This window comes from Penicillium vulpinum (assembly GCF_028829585.1).
Source record: "Penicillium vulpinum strain IBT 29486 chromosome Unknown utg000002l_segment0_segment0, whole genome shotgun sequence".
NCBI lineage: Eukaryota > Fungi > Ascomycota > Eurotiomycetes > Eurotiales > Aspergillaceae > Penicillium > Penicillium vulpinum.
The window spans coordinates 3,645,211-3,668,231 of NW_026643242.1; the positions used below are offsets into that span (position 1 = coordinate 3,645,211).

Genomic DNA, 23,021 nt, shown 5'->3' on the forward strand with positions numbered 1-23,021 from the left:
AAATTCATCTGCATTCTACTAATAATGAAATTTGAATACAATTCAGAGGAAGTGCCTCAAAGGGTAATCGAGGTGTTCAAGCGGTTTTGCTTGCATTCGAGCAAAGATGGCCATCAAAAGGATGTCGGAACAGTGTTTGAGTCCTTGCCTGAGAAGTTGAAGATTAATATCACGACAAACCAGCCGGTAACCATGGTCTTACCTGCATTTCCATGGAAGAGCCCGAACCAGGACAAAGTGCTAGGAGATGGGGCTGATCTAGGAGAAGAATTAGGTCTGGCAAAGTTGAATCATCTGTGCGAGGAGATCTCAAAGGTCTACCCTTACGGCGCGCGACTAATCCTTATTTGTGATGGGCCAGTGTATAATGGTAGGTCATTTCTTATCTCAGTCCAGTAGTCATATAATTATCGAGAATGAAACAGAGAAACTAATGATGCAGACTTGGTCGGCGTTCCCGACGACAAATATTACGACTATGGCATGGAGCTGCGAAAAATCGCCCAAGAGAAACACTTTTCTTCTATCCAATTCATCCGGCTTACAAATTTGCTGCGGTTAGGAGATGGCGAGAAAATTCCCAAGGCAGATTACCTACATCTTGTCCCCGCCTGCAGGGAGAAACTGATGTCACCCACATACTTCGATCCGAGATTTGACATTGATCATGAGTTGGAGACAAATCCAGATACCAAGACAACATACGAGAGCTATTTTAGTCGCATCTCAGAGGATATAAAATGGGCCAAAGGTTTTGACCCTCTTCTCGCGGCCGACCCGGCGCTCTACGCGGTTGAGGTGTCCAAGAGGACGAAAACCATGATCAACCGGCTCATCGTAAGTTTCAATACTATGATATACTTGATGTTTTGGATGTCCTAGAGATCTCACTCCCTGGCTTACTGTTTTCTCAGGCATATGAAGCCGTCATTAACGCCACTCTTGGAAAACACATCCGTCTTTCGATTCACCCTTCATTAGGGCGAAATAAGATCTCCATTCCCCTGCTACGGCAAGGTGACCTGTTTGGTGATATGCCATGGCATGCAAGTGTGGTAGTGTTGCCAAATGGGGAAATCAAGACTGGGAACTCTCGAGAATTTCGCAAAATCTATGAGGTCGTCATGAGGCATGGCCGGCCCTATTACTTTAGAGAGCGGAACCCGGTATATGAATGGGAAGCAACGGTGGAGTTTCAGCATGACTACGACGGGTTAATTGTGAAGAACCGTTGTCAGAACACTCAGACGCTTGGTAGAGATGACCGCTTGAAGCTAGCTCGTTTGATTATACAGTATCAGACCAAGTCGGTTCGTGTGGAGGGCTTTGAGGTGCCAAATGACGTGTGACTGTTTGAATTTCACCTGTTCCATTGTGTTAATATCACATGCTACTGGAAAAGAGAATACAAGGTCCAGTGACAGATGCTGAGGATAATAACAAATTGTTTTTAATTAACCAAAGAGTAACATTCGGGAAAGGTGCCTTCCAACCTTGGAACTTTGGAATCTAAGGTGGTGGATCCACCCTGCGTTCTTTTATTCAGAACCATGGGTTCTTGAGGCAAACTAACCCGACTCTGGCTAGGATCAAGGGTATTTAGACCTCACTTCTATTCTAAGCTTGTTTTGGGCAGGCCTTCAAGAGTTGGCTTGTTCAATCAGACAAACCCTTCATCAATGATGTCCAAGCTTCGAGACAGTAACTCCGATCTGATCTTGCTTTTGTCTTTGACTATCCACAAGACAGGCCTTGTCCTTTTGTTTCTCTTTCCACCAGAATATCTCGAATTAGCTTCGCCTTGTGCTTTTGCCAAGGCTATCGTTGTTTGCAACTTCGCATGAGTGAAATGTTTTCAAGCTGCTGGGACAGTCAGCATAGATATGCCATTGACCAGACAAAGACATCTCATGAAACCTGACCCACTACATAGTTTGAGTATCAGGCGTTCGACATCAAAATTCACGCTTACCAACAGCTTGCCCATCATGCACGGGGTTACACATTTCGAAGAAGCCGAGGAAGGGCGTATCTTAGAGCGTGGCGAACAAATTGTTCATGCAGACGTCAGATACCACAATGTGATTCTGGATAGCTCCGGTCACATTATTCAGTAGGATCTAGTATCAAGGGGGAAGATACCCGGCAAAATAGATTAATGATGATGAATTGTATTTGTTCAGAATGGTTGGGTGTACATGCATAAGCAAGCCCAGTGGATATCAGTAGGAAGAGGAGATCAGATAATGGGAAGTTATATGTACAATAAGTGATAAGGGAGATGCGCTCATACGCAAAAGACAGAAGCAGCCAAAGACAGCACTCTAGTTAAAAGGATATATAAAAATTTGTGTATTTACCTCATTCCTTCTTCTTCTTCTTATCCAATTCCGATTCAGACTTTCCAAACCAGCTTGTCAGCGATGCAATTCCACCATTGCCGGTCTGATCACTTGACTGGCGACGGAGCTCGCGCGCTCGATCCCGCTCGGCCTTGTACTCGTCCCAGGAGAGATCTGCCGCCGCAGCGGCACGGACTTCCTCCTCTTCTCGGGGAGGCAGGCTCTTACCAGGAAGTGGGCGGACGGCTGCTTCACCGCCGTAAGCACGAAGACCGGTGCGGAAGACCCATTCAACGGCCTCGTCGACGGGGTGGTCGAAGATATAGGGAAGGAAGGGAACAACAGCGAGACCAAGCTATCAGAAACAGTGTATTAGCATCATATTCACCAATTTGCGAATTGGCGTTTTTGCCGAAAAGGAAACGGTACATACCCCGACTGGCGTCCAGGTACGAATAAACGCACTCTTGACACCCTTCACCATCTGGCCAGAATAGCGGACAACGCTGTGAATTGTGAATGCCGGCAATCCCATACTCGCGATACTCTGGAACACCGCGCGCTTGGCCATGACCATGCGGTAGTCCTCTGCAAGCGGGATCTCCGGGGTCGGCCAGTTTGAAAGCGCATTCTTGGACTCAGCTGAGTTGCCAATCATCATATTTCCCGTCACCATACCCTTGATAATTTGGTTCTGCGAAGGCTGGCTAGCATCCTTATATGTCTCGCCGGTGGGAGCCAGTGCGTTCCAGTTCCGGAGATAGGCCTTGTAGCCCTCGTGACCAACATCACCTAGCAGGTATGTCCACGAGATACCGTAGGCAGAGCGCACAAGCCATGGGTGTGCGATCGGACGGAAGGACTCGCCGATGTCTGAGGTATAGGCGACATATCGATGGGCAGAGAGTAGGATCGTGCGGATTCGATTGGCGTACGCGGCATAACGGAACGGTGTATCTGTAGAGTTGACCGAGCTGCCGTCAATCGAAGTGCCCATCGTCAGTTTATGTTTTGTCTTTTTGTGGGGTTTGGCGTTGCGTTGGTTTGCTAGAGGTGAGTTTGATGAGTCCACGGGTGGTCCACGGGTAAGTACGTATGTCATCGACTCAAGCCGGGAAGTACCCGTGGACCGCTCCACACTCTCTTTCTCCCCTCCACCTCCGAGCATGCAACAATATACCTGGGACTACAAAACAATGGAGAGTTAAAGAGTTTGACATACTATTGGGAGTACAGATCATCGTAGAGTTCGTCTTCGCGATCAACCAGCTCTTGCAATTTTGCGGGGAGCTTCTCTCGGACTATAGGCTTATCCAACAATTCCTGCGGGGGAGACTGGGGTTCATCCTGTTGACGACCGCCCCAGACCATTGCGTAAGTAGTATGGTATGGTCAGTTATTGGTTATGTAGTCGTTTTGAAAAAAGCAACACTTATGTATTTGCGTGCCAAATGACAGGAAATCAAGGAGGAAGGGGTATATGATATGAAAAATGTAAAGAAGAACAAGGAAAAGTTATGCAAGGGAAACAAGCTATTATTAAAAGAATCTCATATTAACCGCACACTACAGCCGGAACACACAGCCATAACCGGGATATACAGCGTTAGTTGTGGGATACCTTCCTCCGAGGTAGCATAGTCCCCTCCGAGGTAGGTCAGGATCTGGGGTAGAAGTAATACATGGGATGTCTCACGGTTGAATTCAACATTTATTATTGTTCATCATCAAAGCTTTCAATTTAATTATTATCCTTCGTCGGTTTCCAATAGTATGTATGTACTCCGTACTTCTCGGTATTTTCGTGCTGTGATTGATCTTCATATGCTAATGCACCCGTGACGTTCATTCCGAGGAGGTCACATGATATCGGATACACCCGGGTGGCCGAGCATCCTTACCTAATCATCCACAGTTCCGAAGTCATGTGAATTTTCTAACCAAATTAGGAAAGGCGGTATCCGTGCCGACCTCGTCGTTTGGTCCAAGCCTGAGGATTCCGTCCACATCGCTACCAATTGAACCTCTCGCTGTACTTCAATTCCAACCCTACAAAATGGTTGTCTACTACCAGCTCGCCGGCAAGAAGGTCGGCTCTCACGTTGTAAGTTTTTATCTTTCCGAAAACGCCGCTGCGCGCTTGCCATCCCTCTCTCGCGCTTCGTGCGGATACCTGTGAAACATGAAAGTTGACTGGGTTCTTTCCACCCCCTCATTAGCTCGCCATGGCCACCCTCGGCACCATGTTCGCCGGTTCTTGGCTCGCCATGTCCGGTGGTGAGAAGCCCAAGACCGCTCAGGGTCCTCCTATCAACGCCGCCTCTAAGGATGAGGAGAACTTCGTCCAGTATGTCCAACACCATCGCAGAGAACATAGAGCTGCCAACTACGAAAAGCATCTCAGTATCAGCCCCGATCGTATTACTGACTGCATATCTTACAGGAACTTCATGAAGGAGGTTGATGGCGGCGAGAAGAAGCCCGCCGCTGGCCACTAAACAACCCCTCGATACGGTTTATACTGATGGAGCGGTCGAACGTGAACAGTTGGGATTTTTAATCCGAACAAACTGCCTCCGCCCTCGTGCCATTTCTAGCGCGCAACGATGTTTATCCGCCCTTCCGTGGCGTTTTTTGTGACCACGTTTTTTTCGAGAAGCTACACGGACCGATTTTGGGATGTCAGCGGATGAGGTTGATTGATCTGTACATAGGAGGCGTGTACGCTGCATAGAAAATTATCATCTTGACACTGGTTTTCGGTTCTGGTCTTCTCCTTGTCATCGAGCAAGATCAATCGCGGAAGAAAGTCGAGTGGTACAATTACTTCGACGCAATATCACACCGGGTCGCTCGGAGTCTGTGCTTGATAAGAGCTAGCTATGGACCTTCACTCTGGTATGAGTATTGCTCTCTGTAACTGCGATCAGCTCGCTTATTCAGTCAGTGGGGTGGATGTACCAATGAGGGAATGTAGAGCGAAACGAGAAGACGTAGATGTAAACAGCAAGAACAAGCATGCTCTGAAAACCGCCCTAACATCCACACACGACCCTCATACACGATTAATGGCCTTCTAACGAGTTGAGCAATTCAAGTGCTACCTAGGTACCCTTGGGAAAAAAACACTCTAACGGCTATCCCGAGATGTCTAACACCTCTGCTGCAACCCTCCTACCTACCACTTCACCTTCACAACAACTTTCCCAAACACCACCACCAATCAGAAAACTCAAAATGAAAACCCTTCCTTTCCCATTCCCCCTGAACATTGGCACAGACATCGTCCATATCCCACGAATAACCCGTCTCCTTGCCCGACCCAACTACCTCCCACGATTCACGCGCCGCATCCTCTGCGACCAAGAACAACACGACTTCCACACACGCTTCGGTGATGTCCTTAAAGCGCGCACTGCATACCACCAACAACCTCCACCTGTGCCAGCGGACATAACACGCTGGCTGGCGGGACGATTTGCGGCGAAGGAGGCAGCGCGCAAAGCAGCGCCGTCTGGTGCGGCTTCGATTGGGTGGAAAGATGTCATGGTCCGGATTCAGGAGGATGGGGGAAGGTTTGGTGAGGGTGTGAGTCGGAGGCCTGAGATTGTTTATCTTGGGAATGCGCTGGATGGGGATGCGGGTGAGCGCAGGAGCGCGAAGTTGTCAATCTCGCATGATGGGGAGTATGTGGTTGCTACTGTTTTGTCTGCTGGGTGACTTGTTGGGTTTATCTGGCTCTGCTTTGTTGGTTGGAGCTCATTGCCATTACCAAGATAGCCAGCCCACTTGCTCTCTAAGGCTGCGGCGGGCTCGGCGCTGGACGGCCAGCAGTTACGTGCCTGGTATGCATACCTAAATGATTTCAGTCGGTAACTACTGGGGAACTACTGGGGACTCATCCTCTTCTAGGGAGGATGTAGAGAAGGTCAAGGCTTTGGCATGATTTGCCGTCTGGTTCAACTGATCTGGCCCAATGCTTACAATATTCGCAATTTAAGTAGTACTGGTCAAGGTATGTCCGCAACTCAAATGGTAGTACGCTTCACTTTGGGACCTTCTCGTTGGTGTCTGATATGAGTTATTCGAAAGCTTGTGGTCAGCGATACCTAGGAGATGGCGAGAAGAGGAAAACTGAAATATCTCATCGGGGTATATTAAATGAATTAATCATGGGGGGAAATGATTCGAGGTCCGACTAAGAAACTGTATATTAGGATATAGAATACTATTCACTAGTTATTTATAAAGCTGTTAGTACTTCCAATGTACCTTCCGAGGTTGTTAACCTCCAGGGCTTCAAATGTTCGCTTATAAAGCGATACAGAAGTTCTTATCGTCTATCCACCCAGGGCCCAACGTACCTAAACCAGCATATTCCATACTCTTCAGTAAAACATTCCAAAAATCAGATGTGAGTAAGGAATCTGTTCACTTTCTTTTAAAAAAAGCTCTACGCCTATCCCTGTCCATCTAACAGCGCTGTCTTCACTTCGGATATTGTGCTAACGAGTCGTAGTGACATATTCATAAATCATGCCATTCTCGCATCACAGTCATTCAGGACAATTCTGCCCTGGCCATGCCCAAAATTCCCTGGAAGATGTTATTAAAACTGCCATCGACAAGAAGATGCAAGTCTTCTGTCTAACCGAACATATGCCCCGCCATAGAGAAGATTTCTACCCCGAGGAAGTGCGTAAGAAAAGCACCCACTGCATAATCCCGAATTAACCAATCATCCAGTCTGAATCTGGCGTTACAGAAGAAAGTCATGCAGCAAATGAAGCCGCCTACTGGAAGGAAGCAGTCTTTCTCCGTGAGAAATACGCCTCAAAGATCAAGATCATCATCGGCTTTGAGATTGACTGGATCCGACCCGCCTCTAAAGATTTGATCGAACGCTCACTTTCACGGTTTCCATTTGAATTCTTCATTGGCTCAGTTCACCACATGCACACCGTACCAATCGACTATGACCGGCCTATGTACGAGCAGGCTCGAGAGAAAGCCGGTGGAACAGATGAGCGACTGTTCGAGGACTACTTCGATGCACAGCTGGATATGTTGGAGCAACTAAAACCGCTTGTTGTGGGCCATTTTGATTTGATTCGTCTGAAGAGTGATGACATGGAGCGCAGCTTTACTACCTGGCCTGGGGTCTGGAGTAAGATTTTACGGAATTTGGACTTTATTGCTTCGTATGGCGGTATGCTGGAGCTCAATTCGGCTGCGTTGCGCAAGGGAATGACTGAACCATATCCTAAAGCGGAGATTTGCAAGGTAAAAATGCAATCTTTCGTTACGTATCTTACGACTAATCTGATGATTTTAGGAATTTGTGTCGCGTAAGGGTCGCTTCTGTTTGTCTGATGACAGCCACGGCGTCGAACAGGTTGCTTTGAACTTCCGCCCTGTGCTTGATTTCTTGGATCAGGTTGGTATTTCAATGCTGCATTATCTACAACTAGAAGCATCTGCGTCATCTCCTGTGCCCGATGCTCGGTTCCCTAATACGCAAATCGTGGAAATTTCAGTGGAGGAAGTGAGGAAGATGGCCTTTTGGGCATGATTCAATGATATAAGTTGTATATATATTCCCTGATATTTCTACTATCGTACCTACCTAGGTACTCCGTGGGACATTAAGGGGACAAATAGCAGGATCCCTTCTCTAGTCCGAGCAAAAGGGCTGAGTAGTCTGATCCTATTAGTTATACATCAATAACATTGTAACAGATTCCAACCATTTTATGTGGCACTTTGTATAAACCCCCGAAATTTCCCGCCCTATACAGGCCATACCATTGTATATTATAGGGGAGGAAATGTGGAAATGTGATGTTCAATTAAGATCCGGGCTGGGGGTCCACTTCGCCCTGGAGACAACTATAAATTCAAAATACGTATATGCACGCTCCTCGCCCCCCTCCAAAATAATCTTTCAATAATCTGGAGGTGGATTGATCTGAGACAGGCCCGTACACAGCACCAACCAGAAACGAGCAGATTGTGTGTCCTTCCATTTTCCCCTGCCAGAATCTAGTTGCTCAAGGTGACCCTAGCAGCCCCTCCGCTTCAACAGCAAGGTCGCTTCTGGCGCAACGGAGGTGGTGTTGATAGTGTTTGTGATCCAAAAGCAGTTCCCCTTGAGGCTGATATCAAATTTCGAAAAGAACATGTAGAGCACGATCTTGATCTCGTGGATAGCCAGCTGCCGTCCGGGGCAGGCCCACCGGCCCAGTCCAAAAGTCAGGAAATCGTGGCTTCCCTGGGCGGCCGACCGCCCCCTTTCCGACCATTGGAAGCCGTGGAATACACATCCCTCTGTTCCATAGTTGTCGGGGTGCTGATGTGCGCGCGCGATAAGCACCATGCACATAGCACCCCTGGGCAGGACGTATGGCCCCACGCGGACGGGTTGCGTCGTCTGTCGTACAGGACCCCACGAATCTCCCTTGGTGCGCAAGGTCTCACGGATAAAAGAGTCGAGCAAGGCGAGCTGGCTGAGCTTCTTGACGGTCAGGCTCTCGCCCGGCGGGTTGACCGTCTCCCATTCCTGGCGCAGGGCTGGCAGGTGCTCAGCCTGCTTCTGCGTCAATGTGACCAGGACCCAGGAGGCAGCGACTACAGTCTGGTGAATTGATGCAAAGATAACGCCGATGCTGAGGATGACGCAGCGGAAAAACCCGGCAAGCGCCGAGAAGCCAGTTTTGCCGTCGTAGTGTTGGGTGAGCAGAATGTCAAAGAGCGGGGCAAAATTGGCATGTCGCGCGGCGAGGCCATTCTCCAAGTGCTCTTTGCGCGTCTTCCACAGCGCAGGTACGACGCAGAAAAAAAACCGGGGGATAATGGTGAAGAAGATGGCCGCAAACCCGTTGTGGATCACCCAGAGCCACGGGAACCGCACCCACTCGTGCGTATTCTCATGCATGCCCGTCAGGTTGGCCATCGCCACTGCCACCATTGCAAAATGGCTTGCGGCTACGGAGGAGGCGTGCGCATGCCCGAGGATCACGACGACCATGGCCTGAGCGACGGCGAGTTGGATTCGTTCAAAGAAGTCGGGGTACTCGACGGGCGTCTTGCCAAAAGCGAGTTTGGGGAGCTCGTCCACCATGCGATCGAAATATTGTTCAAAGACGGGGAAGATGTTTTCGATAATGGCGTTCATGCGAGGCTGGACGTTCTTTTCGACCAGGTTATCTACATCATGGACGAAGGCGCCATTGTCGAACAGGGCCAGGAAGCCTAGGTGAAGCAACTCGAACACCGCTTTCTCGAAAGTGAAGTTCTTGGTATCGGTCAGAACCTCGTGGGCGTATCGGTGATCAATGATGTACTCGTCCCGACCGTGTCGAGGGACAACGATCACAGGGCCATGTTGGTCTAAGGCCTTGCTATATACCTCATTGACCTTGATGGACCGTCGAACCTCACGGGGAATGTGAACGACTGGAGGTGCTGGGGCATCCAGTGACGTCTCGGACGTCAGTTGCGGCTTTGAAGTAAACATGGCTAAAGACGATGCTGCTGAAAATAATATGAAAGAATGAGATGTAGCCGCAAGGGGTCGGTCTCAAGCGGCCATGGATAAATGGTGTGGGAAACTCTCATAAAATACCGGCAGCAACAGGGTCCTGTCAATCCCAGTGAATTGCGTCTTCCATTTGCAATCCTCACGGTTGCATTTGCAGTTTGAGATTCGTTAAAATCTGACCATATGCCGTCCGGATTGTAATGGATTTAGCATGATTGGGGCAATTACAGACACACCGCCAAGTTCTTGTCTTGAGACGAAATGTTACATGATCCATGTAGAGGCCAGAGCCTGGCTTAGGAGTGTAAGGCCAGTGCTGCAGCAGTCCGTGGCCAATGAAAAGACCTTTATTGGTATGTAGTCTGGTCAGCTTACAGGAGGGTATTATGTTTATTGCACGCGGACCAACCATAGCGAACTGTGATGTGATCAGTTAGATGGTGGTGTGGCCTGACCCTTGTCCACCTTGCACACAATTAATTGGTTAGTAGATCGGTGAGAAGATACTGACCTGTCATCGCCCTTCTTGTACATCTCCCTGGCTTACTAACATGAGGCAGGCATGATAAAGTAATTCGGTTGAATGCTTCTTCTTGCTTATCGCCGCATACCTTCGCAATTCCCGCTGCACTAATGTACATCCCCGTAGACTCCGGCATCCACCAGCCCTCTATGTAGTTCTATCTTAAACCTAATAAGGAGTCTTTTTGATCATGCGTATACTATATCTGCGTCTCTACCGTATATACGTATTTCTTTAGTGATGCTTCTTGGTCTTCTTAATTCTTTATATAAGAAGAAATCACGCCTGTTAGACTACAGTATCTGAAAGTACTTTCAGTCAAGCAACAGCTATGGCCTCATACCTGGGAGTGGCCCGCAGTTTTGATCTAGAAATCGTGAGAACACTGGGCCAGAATTCGGCCAACGATGAATACTCGACGGAAACAATGGAAGTCAATGTCGAGGTCGTCTATAATGTCACCCTCGCATTCTTGCCACTCCTCCGGGAGGGGAACCGGAAAATGATCTTGAGCATGTAGCCATGCTACCTCATGGGAACGGATGTAACAAACCCACAAAGCAGTACATAGTAGCAGAAGAGCATAGGCAGACAGCTGGAACTGACTAGCTGACTGATGCCGCTTAAAGGAGCTCCATCACGGGGTCTCTGGCACATGAGGAGCGATTCATGATTGTGCCTCACCATGCTTATAAAATATCGAAGGCGGCGCTAAACAGTATTACCAAGCTACATGCACTAGACCTGAGCGATGAAGGGTTCACGTTCTGTGCTGTCTCGCCTGGGGTAAGTTTTGGCTGGAAACCTACCGGTATCCGTATTCACAATTAATATTCTATGGAGTGGCTGCGAGTAGACCAAGCTGGTCCTTATGCCAACCTGAACGCTGAAATTTGCGCAAAAGCAGTGCTGGACCTACTCGAGAGATATAGAGAAGCTCTCAACGGAAAGTTTCTAAATATTTATGTCCCTGGTTGGGAGGAGATTAAAGGACTGCATAAGTACGATGGCCTGACGTTGAATGGTAAATGGGAAACAGATGTTGCGTACATGGAACAGTACCCGTGGCGGAGCTCGACCTTGCAGATAATAGAATACAATATGATATCCCTATTTTCGACAGTCTTGGGATTATGCGCCATAGCCCTCCGCCGGGTGAATCTTCCACCGGTAGCTGCACTTAGACTGTGCGTATGATAATAACAAGCAATACTTCTTCGCAGTGAGATAGAAGTATTATCCAAATGTATACCCATATTTCTACATTAGCCCCAAGAGGCCTTCAATTTGAGCGTCGTGGTCAGGCCCATCCACCTGGTTACTTGCGCCTGGTAGACTGTAGCCAAGAAAGTAGCCTCGATAACAACTTTGGGGTTTCGAAGGTTATGTTTTAGCACTAAGCCAAAAACATTTCGATATAGCTTGAGCGAGATATCCTTGTTTTTGATGCAGATCATGGTATAATACATCCTGTAGCTTTGAACGTCAGTTGCCGTTATGTTTTCTGTTCCATAGACGAGGCTCTATGGAATAAGCCTGACCTAGTAGTTGGTAGGATCGAAAACAGTTGCATAGCCGTCTTGAACTGTGCCCTAAAATTTGGATCCAGCATTGGATATTCTCTTGCATGTAGCGTGAATATTGTCAGTGGACACATAAATTTGACTATATAAAGCCCCTCGGATCCTCATCCCCATTATGTGGTTTTTTTGTTCTTTTTTTTCAAGATTTTGGTTATGATACAGTTCCATGACACTCTCGTGCTTGCCATGAGAGACAACTGTGGGAGAGTCTAGTGAGGAAATCTCGAATCAGCAGCAGGAAGAGTCATGCTTCAGAAGTTGGGATAAATCACTCTAGGAGAGGAAATATAAGTCTAGGTTATAGTCCGGAAGTTGAAAATTTTGCAACACACTCCAAAGACAACAGTCCAAATTACATAGTTATAGCAGCATGGCGTATATCATCTGAAGCTTTGGAAAGGCGTGTTTTCGCAAGCTTTGCCTTCTGTTCTTAAAGCTGCAAGAAGCTTAGGCAGACATCATAAATATGCGGAGCAGCGATATCACTGAGAAAATGGCTTCCCATGACACCTTGTATCCAGCGACGGTGTTTCTTGAATTTGTCATTGGTTCTCATAGATATATGACTTTCGGGCATAACACCCCTAGAAACGGTTGCAAACTAGGTCGACTTGTCAAATTCCTTCGTGCACCGGACTAGGACATCTTGGGACTCTTGGTAATCTGCAATAACCACCCACGGGTTTCCAAGCGGTTGAACAAAAGGCCATATAATAGGGGTGTGAAGTTTGTTGTTTTGTGCAGTCATCAAGTTGTACAATTCTCGAGTTTCTGCTGTAGTATGTTGGAACATAGAACTAGTGCCACCAAAGAGAGATCGGACACATCTTTATTATACAGGATGCCGGGAATTGGCTTCAGAAGTGCCAAAGATAACCCAAGTAAAGACCCATAATCGCCGTGCAAATCAACATCGTATATTCTAGACTGGAGGTCGGGAAAGGGCCATCCCTCCCATCATTTGATAGGGCCGCCATAGTAGAGGATGGATTTAGTTTCATACCGGAAGATGATTGCAAGATGGACCGCAATCGTCTTTCGGAATTTACGCATATATGTGTATACATGGGTGATATTGAAGTCTAGCTTCGGATCCTTACCTAGTTGATCGACTATGTATATATCGATTTAATGCGACCTCTGCTCCAACGTGAGGTCAAGATATCTTTTCGAGTCATAGCTTCCAAAGATATCCCCACTATCATATACTCACTCAAATTCTACAGTAACAACCACCGCCCCTGCTTCCCCCCCCCTCCCGGCGGCCCCCAACATCTTTAGCCGGCTGGAACTCGACAAAAGACCCGCTATTCATGGCATATAAGCTAGAAGAGCAGCCATGCGCACTATTGTCACCCAGCAAGCCAAAATCCCACTTCCAGTTGATGTCTCCTGGAAATTCTCGTTCGCAAGGTCCCCCACCTGGGACAACCAGATCAAAATCCACCACTTTTGCAAGAAGGACGTACACATCCAGGGCCGGGACACCCCGACCATCATCCATATCCACGGTGGAGGATATAATCATATATCAGTTTCAGCGCCAAGGAATTTTCGGCAACAAGAACCACCTGCACGTTCTTGACCGGCATGCAACTATTATCGATCGAGTACCAACTCGCACCAGACAACCCTTATCCGGCGGCATTGGATAATTGCCGGGATGCCTTGCAGTGGGCGCATTCGCCTGCGGGCCGAATTGAGCTTCGATCTCCATTGTCTGGCCGTGACGGTCGCCGCGGCTTTGACAATTGTCGCACGCGATTGTAGTCTCTCACCTCCACTAGCTAAACATATCCTCATATCCTATGATGGACGACAGAATTGCCACTGATCACACCAGGAATCTGATCTTTCAGGATGAGAGAGACAACATCAATGGTTGGTCGGCCTATCTAGGACTAACATATGGCAGGGTTCCTGCTTAGGCGGCGCGGGCGCGAGTGGAAACCGTTGCGGGGCTGCCGGCCATGTAAATTGATTGTCTACAGTTGGATATTATTGGGAGACAACACACACCATCATAACGATACAACTGAGTTCTTACGCAAGAATCTCCAATCATTAGCGTAAAATTTAAACCTCAATTGATGTCCAAGTTACTAGCAAGCACACTCGGCTATAATATTAACACTACGATTAATTAGTTACCATTACAATAATCAGTGAGAGACCAGTGAGCGTCCATTGGGTCTCACTGATTTATCACGTGATTGATCTGAGTAGCTCACTAAGAGACCCCCGGAAATCTACTGACCTTGGAAGCTTCTTGACTCTGAGCGCCCTCAAGCGGTAAGATAGGAAAGCCCCACCTGGCAGAGGAAATGGAAGTATGTATAGTTATATGTACACATATGTATGTACATATGTATGAACTACCTACATATGTAGGTAGGTATATATATGTAAAGATGTAAAAGTAACATATCATTCAAAAAGACATTCCAAAGACATTACGTCGTGTCCCGCTTAGGAAAAAAAAAGTGGATAATCTGCCCCTCCCCAAGTCATCCCGTTCCTTTTTGTTTCTTCTCTTCACATATTTCTCATATTCACCCTTCATACATCTATTACACTCACAATGGGCGTCGAGAAGAAGACTCTGGTTGAGGGCAACGGCGTTGACTACCCTAAGAAGGGCGAGCACGTTGCCATCCACTACACCGGCTGCTTGTATGACGCTGAAAAGGCCGACAACCACTTCATGGGAAGCCTGTAAGCTGAAGATCTATACCAACCCGAGGAGATAGGCACTGATATACTCTCAAAACAGGTTCGACACCTCCCACAAGCCTGGCCGTGGTCCACTTGCCACCCCCATCGGCGTCGGTCGTCTCATCCGCGGTGCGTTTCAATCTATCCGATGTTTTCTGTGACATAAATAGCTGGCTTCCGCTTGCTAACTTGGTGAATAGGCTGGGACGAGGGTGTCCCCCAAATGTCCCTCGGCGAGAAGGCCATTCTGACCATCAGCCCGTGAGTTGCTCGTTTTAAACTTACTTTCCTTTGCAGTTTTGGGCTGATCGACTGAACAATCGCTAATATTCGATTCTGAACAGTGACTACGGCTATGGCGACCGGTATGTACCAACCAACCAAGCCCAATACTGAATCAACAAGCTGTGATTTTTATGATATCTCCAATACCTTACAACTCCAACTTGCACCTTTGATTCTCCCCGTGAGATTTGTGCTGATATCAAATCATTTTAGTGGCTTCCCTGGCCTGATCCCCGCCAACTCTAAGCTTGTCTTGTGAGTAACCCGTATCCTTTTTACCCCATGCTGCGAAACTATAAATAACAACTAACTAACTGTCCACAGCGAGGTCGAGCTCCTCAAGATCGGTACCAAGAGCGTTTAAATAAATCTCTATTCCTGAATCTCCGGCCAGATATGAGATATCCAAATACAAACCGAGAAGGAAAAAAAACCCCCCACTTGGGTCATTTCTGTTCGTCTCATACGGTCGACAGGCTACCTGCATAGCAAAATCAAAGCTCGGTCTCTTTTCTGTCTATTGATTTGACTCGTTTTCCAACGAAGAAAGCCAACTGGACTATCACATGTCTGCCATATGTTTCCCTTGCTCATACATACACTGTAGATGACCTAGCCTAGCTTGCCTTCTCCAAATCACCGCGCAATGGTATTGATATAATCAATCCCACCGGCACGGTACGTGTCGTCCTCCACATAACTCTCATTCCGGGGTAAGCGGAAAACAAAGTTCGTCGCGCGGGACGAATATTTGGGCCATTTGGCGATATCAGACACTAGAAAGAAGTCAGCTCCCAGGCAATAGAACCAAGCCGCACCCACGTTCTACTAACCACCGTGTCCATTGGGATCCAGGTCCGCTACGAAAGACATCCACATACGTGCTGCCATCTGTCCCAGTTCTAGGCGCGCAGGGTCAGCTCCTAGCGGTGTGATGGTTTGCACTGGGTTTGCAAAGATGAAAGGAATCTATATAGCCAGGTCCAAAAGTCAGTTTATCTTTCAGGCACCTAACTTGAGTGGGTAGTATCTAGACTAGGCGTGTCATTACATACCTCTGCGAAATGTTGCACCCCAATCGTTGTCGAGCTATTCAACGCCGCCACATCCCATCTGTACGAGTATACATTGTCGCGCATGCCGGCCATCCGTTGCGCCAGCATGCGCCGTGGCGCTACCATGGTCAGATCGCCGGCGATGGATTCATAGCGCTTGTACATGAGTCCCAATGAGGGCCAGGTGGTATTACCCCAACCGTAGGGGCAGCCGATAGCGGGGATATTGGGGTAATAGGATAGAAGCTGGGTAGCTTGGGAACGGTCGAGGACCCAGCGTTTAGATGCTGTGGTACTCGTTTAGCGCGATATTATAATATGTGAGGGTAAGCATGTTATGCAACAGCACTTACTAGTCAATTCATTAACGCAGTCCTCATCGGTGTCCGTGCCTGTTGTCCCAAAACTGGTGCCCTCGTCGGTATTCGTCCCTATCAAGATAGGTACCCGAGCTAATTTGCCTTGCTTATAGCTAATTTGCGGAAACTGGGCTATAAATGAGCCATCGACGGTGGCAAACCACTCCAGCCCCTCGTTTGCAGTATTGTATAAGGTTTCGTAGGGCAGCTCACGGAGACATTGAAGGGTATCCGTTGAATTGGTGCATCTGGGGATAGTATATCAGCTGCTGTTCATAGAAATTTGTTCAACATAAGACTTACCCGGCTCTCTCGACGATTCGGTTGTACATTGGCTGGTGCCATTCTGTTCCATTATATGGGGGTCCGACGGCATTTCCAGAATCCATGATTGCTAGTCGAGCTTAGGCTGGTGTTCATTAAAATACTGGTAGGAGTGCACTATACCAGCTCTGAAAAGACCCTCATTATCCCCATTGTTGGTCACCAGATGAGCTCCGACACTATATGCACCACTATTGATTCAAGGATAAGCATTTGATATTCCGAAAATGTATTTCTAGTGACTCACGCAGACTCGCCCCATATAGTGATTTTATCCGGATCACCACCAAACGCTTTGATATTCTTCTTCACCCAGCGCATAGCCGTGCGCTGGTCACGCAGTGCTTGATTGGTGTTTCCTTCGGCCTGGGATCCAAGTTAGTATCGAGAATCTGCCATATCCAAGTTCGTATATAGTCAGTTGCCTTACCCTCACTTCCTTCGAATCAAGGAATCCGAATGCCGCCAGACGGTAGTTGATAGAAACACCCAAAACTGGCTTGCCGTTCAGTGCACTTTGTTCAACAATATAACTCATATTATATCTGTAGACAGCGTAACGGAAGGTTAACCGCGACTATTGAGCGCCCTTCCCAGGTATGAATATTCATACCCAGTGCTATATCCCTCGACTGACGTACCTCGGATCCGCAGTGGCACCCTGTGCCCACCCACCACCGAAAATCCAGATCATAATTGGAAGCAATTCGCGATTTCCGTCGGCGGTAGGTCGGATTATATTCAAGTTAAAGCAGTCTTCATTCAAAGTGATAATACCCTTGGTAACCAGGTTGGTAGTATCGGATCCAAACGCAGGACAGTCATAGCCGTACTCCGTAGCATTGTAATATACTGACTTGGAAGTAGGGCTGAGCCTTGCTGAGGAGAAATTATAAGGTCCAGAATTACTATCCTCAGATGCATAGGCGCTCTTGATCTCGGTTGGTGTGAAGCGAATTGGTTCGTCGGCATACTTGATGCCCAGGAAAAGATCCTGGTTGAACTCTGGAAGAGAGCGGCCCACAAAGATGGTATTTGAGCGTTTGTTGCTCGTTAATAGGGTTGCTATTGGGGGGTTCGATGTGGTCCCTGTCGGTTTGGATGAGAGGGGGTTGGCTATTACCCCGGGGATTATAGAGATGAACAACGTCAAAAGCAGTATCGAGGTGATTGTTATCGACATCTTGGAAGTTCGAGAGTTTAAGCTGAACGAGAGTCAAGAAGTAACGGTAAGATCACTTTTACATACTTAGTTCATTCTCTACCAACCCCTTTTCCGGAATATTATATCACAATTAAACCCCACTATCATCAAATCCTCTATCATTAGGGATGTGTGATCTTTAGCTACCACGTGTGCTTATAGGTGGGAAAATAAAGGGGAAACTCCGGGCCAAGTAAAGAGGGTGGAGAGCGACTATACTATTACCAGTCAGAAGATGATTTTACACGTTAGGCAAAATAAGACAAAAATAAGATGCATGTCGCTGCAGAACAAACAGTCTATTTGGGGAAATATTGTTCTAGATAGTGGGGAATCAGGCTGAAAGCCATTTGATATAGGGAAAAAATCGTTGCAGTAGCAACAAGAGCGTTGAAGATATTGTACATCCAACATGCTAAAGAGAGAGATGACAAAGGGAGTGCTTCTATTCAACCGACAGTAACACCACAAATCCGTCACGCAACAGTCTGACTATTTGATACATTGACCGAATATCCAATTGAGTCAATGAGCTGTATGCAAATAGTCAGATAGCGTATAAAAACCATCCTGTCCTATCAAAACTTCTCATGCGTGCGATGATCCAATGCCAAATATTAAGTGACCTGGGATTGGAAAATGGCAAAACCAAAGTGGGAACAAAGGCACCAAGCCACTCCAGGAAAAAGAAGTGGGCGATGAAAAGAAAATGCAAAAATCTTGAACTCCGAAGAATACACACATGCGGAGACTCTTATTATGTACGCTTGAAAATTCAAACACGTTAATCATCCTTAACCCGATCGCCATAGGCGGATGAACCGGAGCCCGAACCAAATCCAGTCGCACGAGACCTGCTCGCTGCCACCACCGAGGGGCTGTTGTATCGGTTGGATGATGATGAAGATGAGGTGACCTGTAACTCAGACCTCCGTGATGCACCCTTGAGCGGGCTGGGGGAGTTCCGGCCATCCACCATCCCATCATCAAGCTCGATTAGGTCGTCCATCCGCCACATATTGCGACCTCTGCTGCTACCCTGCTGGGTGAGCGATCCTTGCTGTAGCTCATTGATGCCGGCCTTAGCGCGCGTTGCTACTTTTCGAACCCACCCTTCAAAAGCCCCGCCAATGTTCTCGAGGCCAGTCGATGCATTGGATGTAACAGTGTATGTAGAGTCAAAAGAAGCTTTCCGAGCATTGTCCAGGGGCTGTGCCGGTGCGAGATTCGGCATGTGCTGTGCGAAGAATCGGGTGAACCCATCTAATGCAGGCCCTGGGCCAGTCGAGGTGGGGTCAAGTGTTCCCACCCCAGTACCAGACAGCTGGATACTACTGCGCTGGCGGCGATGCTGCGGACGAGTGGGAGGCGTGAACTGGTCGCCGTTCGGTCGAGTTCGTGGCAGTATGCCAAAGGACGAAGGTGGAGGTGGTGATCCAGTCGGAGACGGAGGAGTGATTGTTTCTCGATAAAAGTCGGGAGGTTCCGCATCCGAATAAGATATAGATTTTCGACGCGTACGCGGAAAGAATCCCAATGCTCTTCGAGGAACACGGCCAATTTGCACTGGTCCTGGAAACCCATCCATGTACACCCACGATTCATGCTTCCAAGCATGGTTTTCATCGGCCCCAGATGTGGTTGCAGTTGTATCTTGTTCAGTTGAGGCATCATCAGTAGAGGCAGCCATAGGGGTGATTGAGCTGTCGCTGGGGTCTTCGTCGTTGTTGCTCAAAAGATCTACAGGCTCTTTCGGAACGGGCCGGCCTTTCACAGAGCACGCATCAACTGGTAGGAGGACAGTGTTTCTGCTCTGAATGTTGTCGTTGGGCCAGAAACCGTTCGCCTTCCGAAACACTGCAGCCTGGCAGCCATACTTGATCGTCACGCCGGTGATGGTGTCGGTGGGTTGCACTTTGTGGATATAGGCCAAAGCGTCTTCATCGTGCTCTGGGTCAAACGCTTGATACGAAATGTCGCCAGAGTCGCGTCTTTTGTGAGGGAGCGTACGGCTTGCAATCGGATCGCTATCAGCAAGGAGCAGCGCTTCTCTCTTTTTGGCCTGCACTAAAGCCTGTCGCTCCTCCTTTGTCCCAGTTCCGAACTGTGGAGCGGTCGGCGCCGATGGGCCCCAGGTCGATCTAGGAGCATTCTTAATATATACATCAGATCGAGATGGCTTCCGTCGCGTGTGGGTGTTTGTTGCACTATTCGGAGGGACTCGTCCAGCATCACTCCCCAGTACTGAAGATGCTAAGCTTTGAAGAGAAGACCATGAGGAGTCCAGAAAGTCCGCAGCACCTCCCGACGACGAGGCCTTTGGTGGTCCACTCCAAGGAAATGATGTTAATCCACTGCGAGTACCACGATTGATCGATTCGGTCGTCCGTGACGGGTGTTGCATTGGAAGTGGTGACGCTCCACGGGATGACAACGGCGAGGGGGTTGCTCCGCGGGACCGACTCGCTCCCCTCTCAGAGAGAGCAAGAGTTGTTGACAATCTCGAGGGGAAAGGGTGGGGATCGTCCTGATAGGAGTTTGTAACATTATTGCTGTCAGCTTCGTCGTCCATGAATGAAACTAAGCGGCGAGGGCGCGATCGAATCGTGGAGGTTGAAGTTGTGCTTGCGCTGGGTGTGCTGGAGCTTGGGGAAGCATTGTCAAAGCTATTTTGAGAACTCATTCCTGTGAATCTAGCAAATGGGTCTAAGGATGCAAAATAAAAGCTCCCTTAGAAGTTTGTACCGCCAAGGCACCAGTTGCCATCAGAGTTGATCGAGGAGAGACCCATTCGTCATCCACACCCGGACTCGCATTCGTGGCCTTTTGACTGGGAACACGGCAGGATACGTTTGATCATATATTCAGGTATTCGTCCAAAATATAAGCTAACGAGTCCAAGAACACAAATTCTTTGGAAGGTATAGAAAACAAGAGCGAGCGTAAGGTGAGGGAGGATAGTTGATAGGAGGCCAAGGAGGCGTGACGATAACGACCCGCAGACCTTTGAACACGGAGTACGGAGTAGTTAAATGTAGGATTGCCCACAAGAATTACAGAATTAAAAGATATTTATCTTCCTATATAGTGGAAGTGCGCAGTATAGATTACAAGGAATCAATCAGACTACTCAGAATGCTCAAATTACTGCAAGGTTAGCAAGTTTGTTCTAGAACAGGTGACTTAGCCGCTCGGCAAAGTAGCGATACATGATATTACCCAGTCAAGGCCACCTATTCTGCGTACTGGTACTTTTTCGGCTCCAGGGATATTTGCCTTCTCTACTCCGTACCCGTATATAAATTGCGATCAAATAGAACGCAATAAGAAAGCAGAGCAATATTTGTATTAGATTCTATCCGAACCCATTGTACATATGACATCATAAATCCTATCAACAAGCCGGCCATACTAGAACAAAAGATCCATAAATCAAAAAACAAAACAACCCCTTCAATAATCCTGATTATGGCATTTCCAGTACATTATACACCAAGTCTTCGCGCTGCGGGACAAGAGGAAAATAAATATCAACAAGGCAACCGGAAGTGCCTCACATTTACTCTGGCGGCTCAGCCATCACAGAGTGTCGAGTCTCAGCTTCCGATGTGGCTTCAGACGCAGTACTCCAGTCTCCATCTTCCTTCTCAGAGACTTTGCCGGCTGGGTTGGATAATGGTGCAGGCTGAGGAATGATCTTGATACCACCTGCGCGAGAGAAGAAATCTTCCGTGCGGAGACCACGAACTTCTTCGGGATCCATTGCATCTATTTGCATTCCACTAGCCTTTTTCGCTCGAATTAACTCCCGCACAGGAACCATCGCTGCATCTCGACATGCTTCTTTGATATCACTACCAGACATTCCAGCCATGGTCTTGACCAAATAATGCAGATCGAAATTATCGCGATCGACTTTCGTGTCTTTGAGAATCAGGCTAAGAATTCGTAGGCGCTGGGCAATCGGAGGAAGAGTCACAGGGAACTTCTTGGGCATTCTTCGGAGAATGGCCTCATCAATGTCTTGAATGCGGTTTGTTGCCCCCAAGACAACAATCCGCTGGGGTTCTCCCGTCGAGTTTGCCGATGTAAGGCCGTCCCAATGAGTCATGAATTCTGCTTTCACCATACCACTTGCCTCATGCTCACCACTTCGCCGGGTTCCAAGAACAGCATCAATTTCATCAATGAAGACGATGGCAGGTTGTAACTTGCGCGCAAGCGAGAACACTGCATTGACCAATTTATTGGAGTCGCCATACCACTTCTCTGTCAACGTTGAGATGTGCAAGTTGATGAAACATGCTCCACTCTCTGACGCTAGAGCTTTAGCAAGCATGGTCTTTCCGCAGCCAGGCGGACCGTATAGGAGGACCCCAGAAGGTGCGGACAACAAAGACGACGTGGAAGCATAGAGATGAGGCATCGTCAGTGGGTAGATGACCGATTCCTTCAATTCCTCAATAATTTCATCAAGTCCCCCAATATCTTCAAATGATACACGGATATCCTCTGGCGCAACCACATCCATTGCAATCGCTTGCTCGTATTGGTTCAAAGTGAGCTCTTTCTTTCGTTGTCCTTTCTCCCGTTTGCCACCTTTCCGTGGTGCATCATCGTCTAATTCATTCACACCTTCCAATCGACGTATGATGGCGGCGGACTTCTGTCGTTGTTCCTCCTTCTTCTGGCTTTCTGGGTCGAAATCAAGGCGTGATAGAAGGTATCGAATAAGGAAATATGCGGACGCAGACTATAACAGTGTTAGAAGCATCCAGTCCTATCCAAAATAGGAACATTCTCACAGTGCCTGCAACCATCACCATTTCTTGGAAGAACTGCTGCCATCTTCTGCCACCGGCTGAAGCCATGTCGATAGGGGAATGATCAGATAGAGTACAGTGATGGCCTAAATAAGGACCTCCCTAGTGAAAGTGAAAATTAAGGATAAAAGAAAGTAAATTAGAGCACACCAGGATTAAAACAAGATGAGTCGCCGGAGATCATTCGGGGCAGGCGGCACCCGGGGGATGGATGCCAGTCACATGTCATAAAGCGGAGAAGGCGGTGTTGGGGTTGTTATTGTCGGTG

General features: G+C 47.9%; 12 protein-coding genes across 12 annotated transcripts; 7 read left to right on the top strand and 5 right to left on the bottom strand.

The window, feature by feature from the left end:
* Nucleotides 1–24: 24 nt before the first annotated feature.
* N7479_004446 (isocyanide synthase family protein) lies at nucleotides 25–1,349 on the top strand (the record flags this gene model as incomplete). Its single annotated transcript, XM_057252143.1, has 3 exons — nucleotides 25–370; nucleotides 443–837; nucleotides 915–1,349. 3 exons carry the CDS (start codon nucleotides 25–27, stop codon nucleotides 1,347–1,349), a joined length of 1,176 nt encoding a protein of 391 aa, XP_057111468.1.
* Nucleotides 1,350–2,361: 1,012 nt separating this feature from the next.
* Nucleotides 2,362–3,713, bottom strand: N7479_004447 (uncharacterized protein; the record flags this gene model as incomplete). The annotated part of the gene is made up of 3 exons (XM_057252144.1): nucleotides 2,362–2,697; nucleotides 2,776–3,316; nucleotides 3,565–3,713. The coding sequence occupies 3 exons, from the start codon at nucleotides 3,711–3,713 to the stop codon at nucleotides 2,362–2,364; spliced, it is 1,026 nt and encodes a 341-aa protein (XP_057111469.1).
* A 685-nt stretch (nucleotides 3,714–4,398) lies between these two features.
* On the top strand, nucleotides 4,399–4,840 carry N7479_004448 (ATP19 family protein; the record flags this gene model as incomplete). The annotated part of the gene is made up of 3 exons (XM_057252145.1): nucleotides 4,399–4,446; nucleotides 4,562–4,689; nucleotides 4,786–4,840. The coding sequence occupies 3 exons, from the start codon at nucleotides 4,399–4,401 to the stop codon at nucleotides 4,838–4,840; spliced, it is 231 nt and encodes a 76-aa protein (XP_057111470.1).
* A 739-nt stretch (nucleotides 4,841–5,579) lies between these two features.
* N7479_004449 (holo-ACP synthase) lies at nucleotides 5,580–6,062 on the top strand (the record flags this gene model as incomplete). The annotated part of the gene is made up of 1 exon (XM_057252146.1): nucleotides 5,580–6,062. The coding sequence occupies one exon, from the start codon at nucleotides 5,580–5,582 to the stop codon at nucleotides 6,060–6,062; it is 483 nt and encodes a 160-aa protein (XP_057111471.1).
* An 816-nt stretch (nucleotides 6,063–6,878) lies between these two features.
* N7479_004450 (histidinol-phosphatase) lies at nucleotides 6,879–7,914 on the top strand (the record flags this gene model as incomplete). The annotated part of the gene is made up of 3 exons (XM_057252147.1): nucleotides 6,879–7,037; nucleotides 7,089–7,625; nucleotides 7,678–7,914. 3 exons carry the CDS (start codon nucleotides 6,879–6,881, stop codon nucleotides 7,912–7,914), a joined length of 933 nt encoding a protein of 310 aa, XP_057111472.1.
* Nucleotides 7,915–8,403: 489 nt separating this feature from the next.
* N7479_004451 (uncharacterized protein) lies at nucleotides 8,404–9,858 on the bottom strand (the record flags this gene model as incomplete). The annotated part of the gene is made up of 1 exon (XM_057252148.1): nucleotides 8,404–9,858. One exon carries the CDS (start codon nucleotides 9,856–9,858, stop codon nucleotides 8,404–8,406), a length of 1,455 nt encoding a protein of 484 aa, XP_057111473.1.
* An 878-nt stretch (nucleotides 9,859–10,736) lies between these two features.
* On the top strand, nucleotides 10,737–11,589 carry N7479_004452 (uncharacterized protein; the record flags this gene model as incomplete). Its single annotated transcript, XM_057252149.1, has 4 exons — nucleotides 10,737–10,921; nucleotides 11,035–11,191; nucleotides 11,249–11,463; nucleotides 11,529–11,589. The coding sequence occupies 4 exons, from the start codon at nucleotides 10,737–10,739 to the stop codon at nucleotides 11,587–11,589; spliced, it is 618 nt and encodes a 205-aa protein (XP_057111474.1).
* Nucleotides 11,590–13,578: 1,989 nt separating this feature from the next.
* On the top strand, nucleotides 13,579–13,758 carry N7479_004453 (esterase/lipase; the record flags this gene model as incomplete). Its single annotated transcript, XM_057252150.1, has 1 exon — nucleotides 13,579–13,758. The coding sequence occupies one exon, from the start codon at nucleotides 13,579–13,581 to the stop codon at nucleotides 13,756–13,758; it is 180 nt and encodes a 59-aa protein (XP_057111475.1).
* An 811-nt stretch (nucleotides 13,759–14,569) lies between these two features.
* Nucleotides 14,570–15,352, top strand: N7479_004454 (FKBP-type peptidyl-prolyl cis-trans isomerase; the record flags this gene model as incomplete). The annotated part of the gene is made up of 6 exons (XM_057252151.1): nucleotides 14,570–14,703; nucleotides 14,762–14,832; nucleotides 14,904–14,964; nucleotides 15,048–15,068; nucleotides 15,202–15,243; nucleotides 15,313–15,352. The coding sequence occupies 6 exons, from the start codon at nucleotides 14,570–14,572 to the stop codon at nucleotides 15,350–15,352; spliced, it is 369 nt and encodes a 122-aa protein (XP_057111476.1).
* Nucleotides 15,353–15,624: 272 nt separating this feature from the next.
* On the bottom strand, nucleotides 15,625–17,909 carry N7479_004455 (putative triacylglycerol lipase (LipA); the record flags this gene model as incomplete). The annotated part of the gene is made up of 9 exons (XM_057252152.1): nucleotides 15,625–15,764; nucleotides 15,822–15,957; nucleotides 16,044–16,330; nucleotides 16,397–16,650; nucleotides 16,706–16,796; nucleotides 16,850–16,917; nucleotides 16,974–17,092; nucleotides 17,157–17,271; nucleotides 17,368–17,909. 9 exons carry the CDS (start codon nucleotides 17,907–17,909, stop codon nucleotides 15,625–15,627), a joined length of 1,752 nt encoding a protein of 583 aa, XP_057111477.1.
* An 805-nt stretch (nucleotides 17,910–18,714) lies between these two features.
* Nucleotides 18,715–20,613, bottom strand: N7479_004456 (putative LysM domain protein; the record flags this gene model as incomplete). Its single annotated transcript, XM_057252153.1, has 1 exon — nucleotides 18,715–20,613. The coding sequence occupies one exon, from the start codon at nucleotides 20,611–20,613 to the stop codon at nucleotides 18,715–18,717; it is 1,899 nt and encodes a 632-aa protein (XP_057111478.1).
* An 876-nt stretch (nucleotides 20,614–21,489) lies between these two features.
* N7479_004457 (protein-degrading AAA family ATPase MSP1) lies at nucleotides 21,490–22,801 on the bottom strand (the record flags this gene model as incomplete). Its single annotated transcript, XM_057252154.1, has 2 exons — nucleotides 21,490–22,683; nucleotides 22,736–22,801. 2 exons carry the CDS (start codon nucleotides 22,799–22,801, stop codon nucleotides 21,490–21,492), a joined length of 1,260 nt encoding a protein of 419 aa, XP_057111479.1.
* Nucleotides 22,802–23,021: the final 220 nt, after the last annotated feature.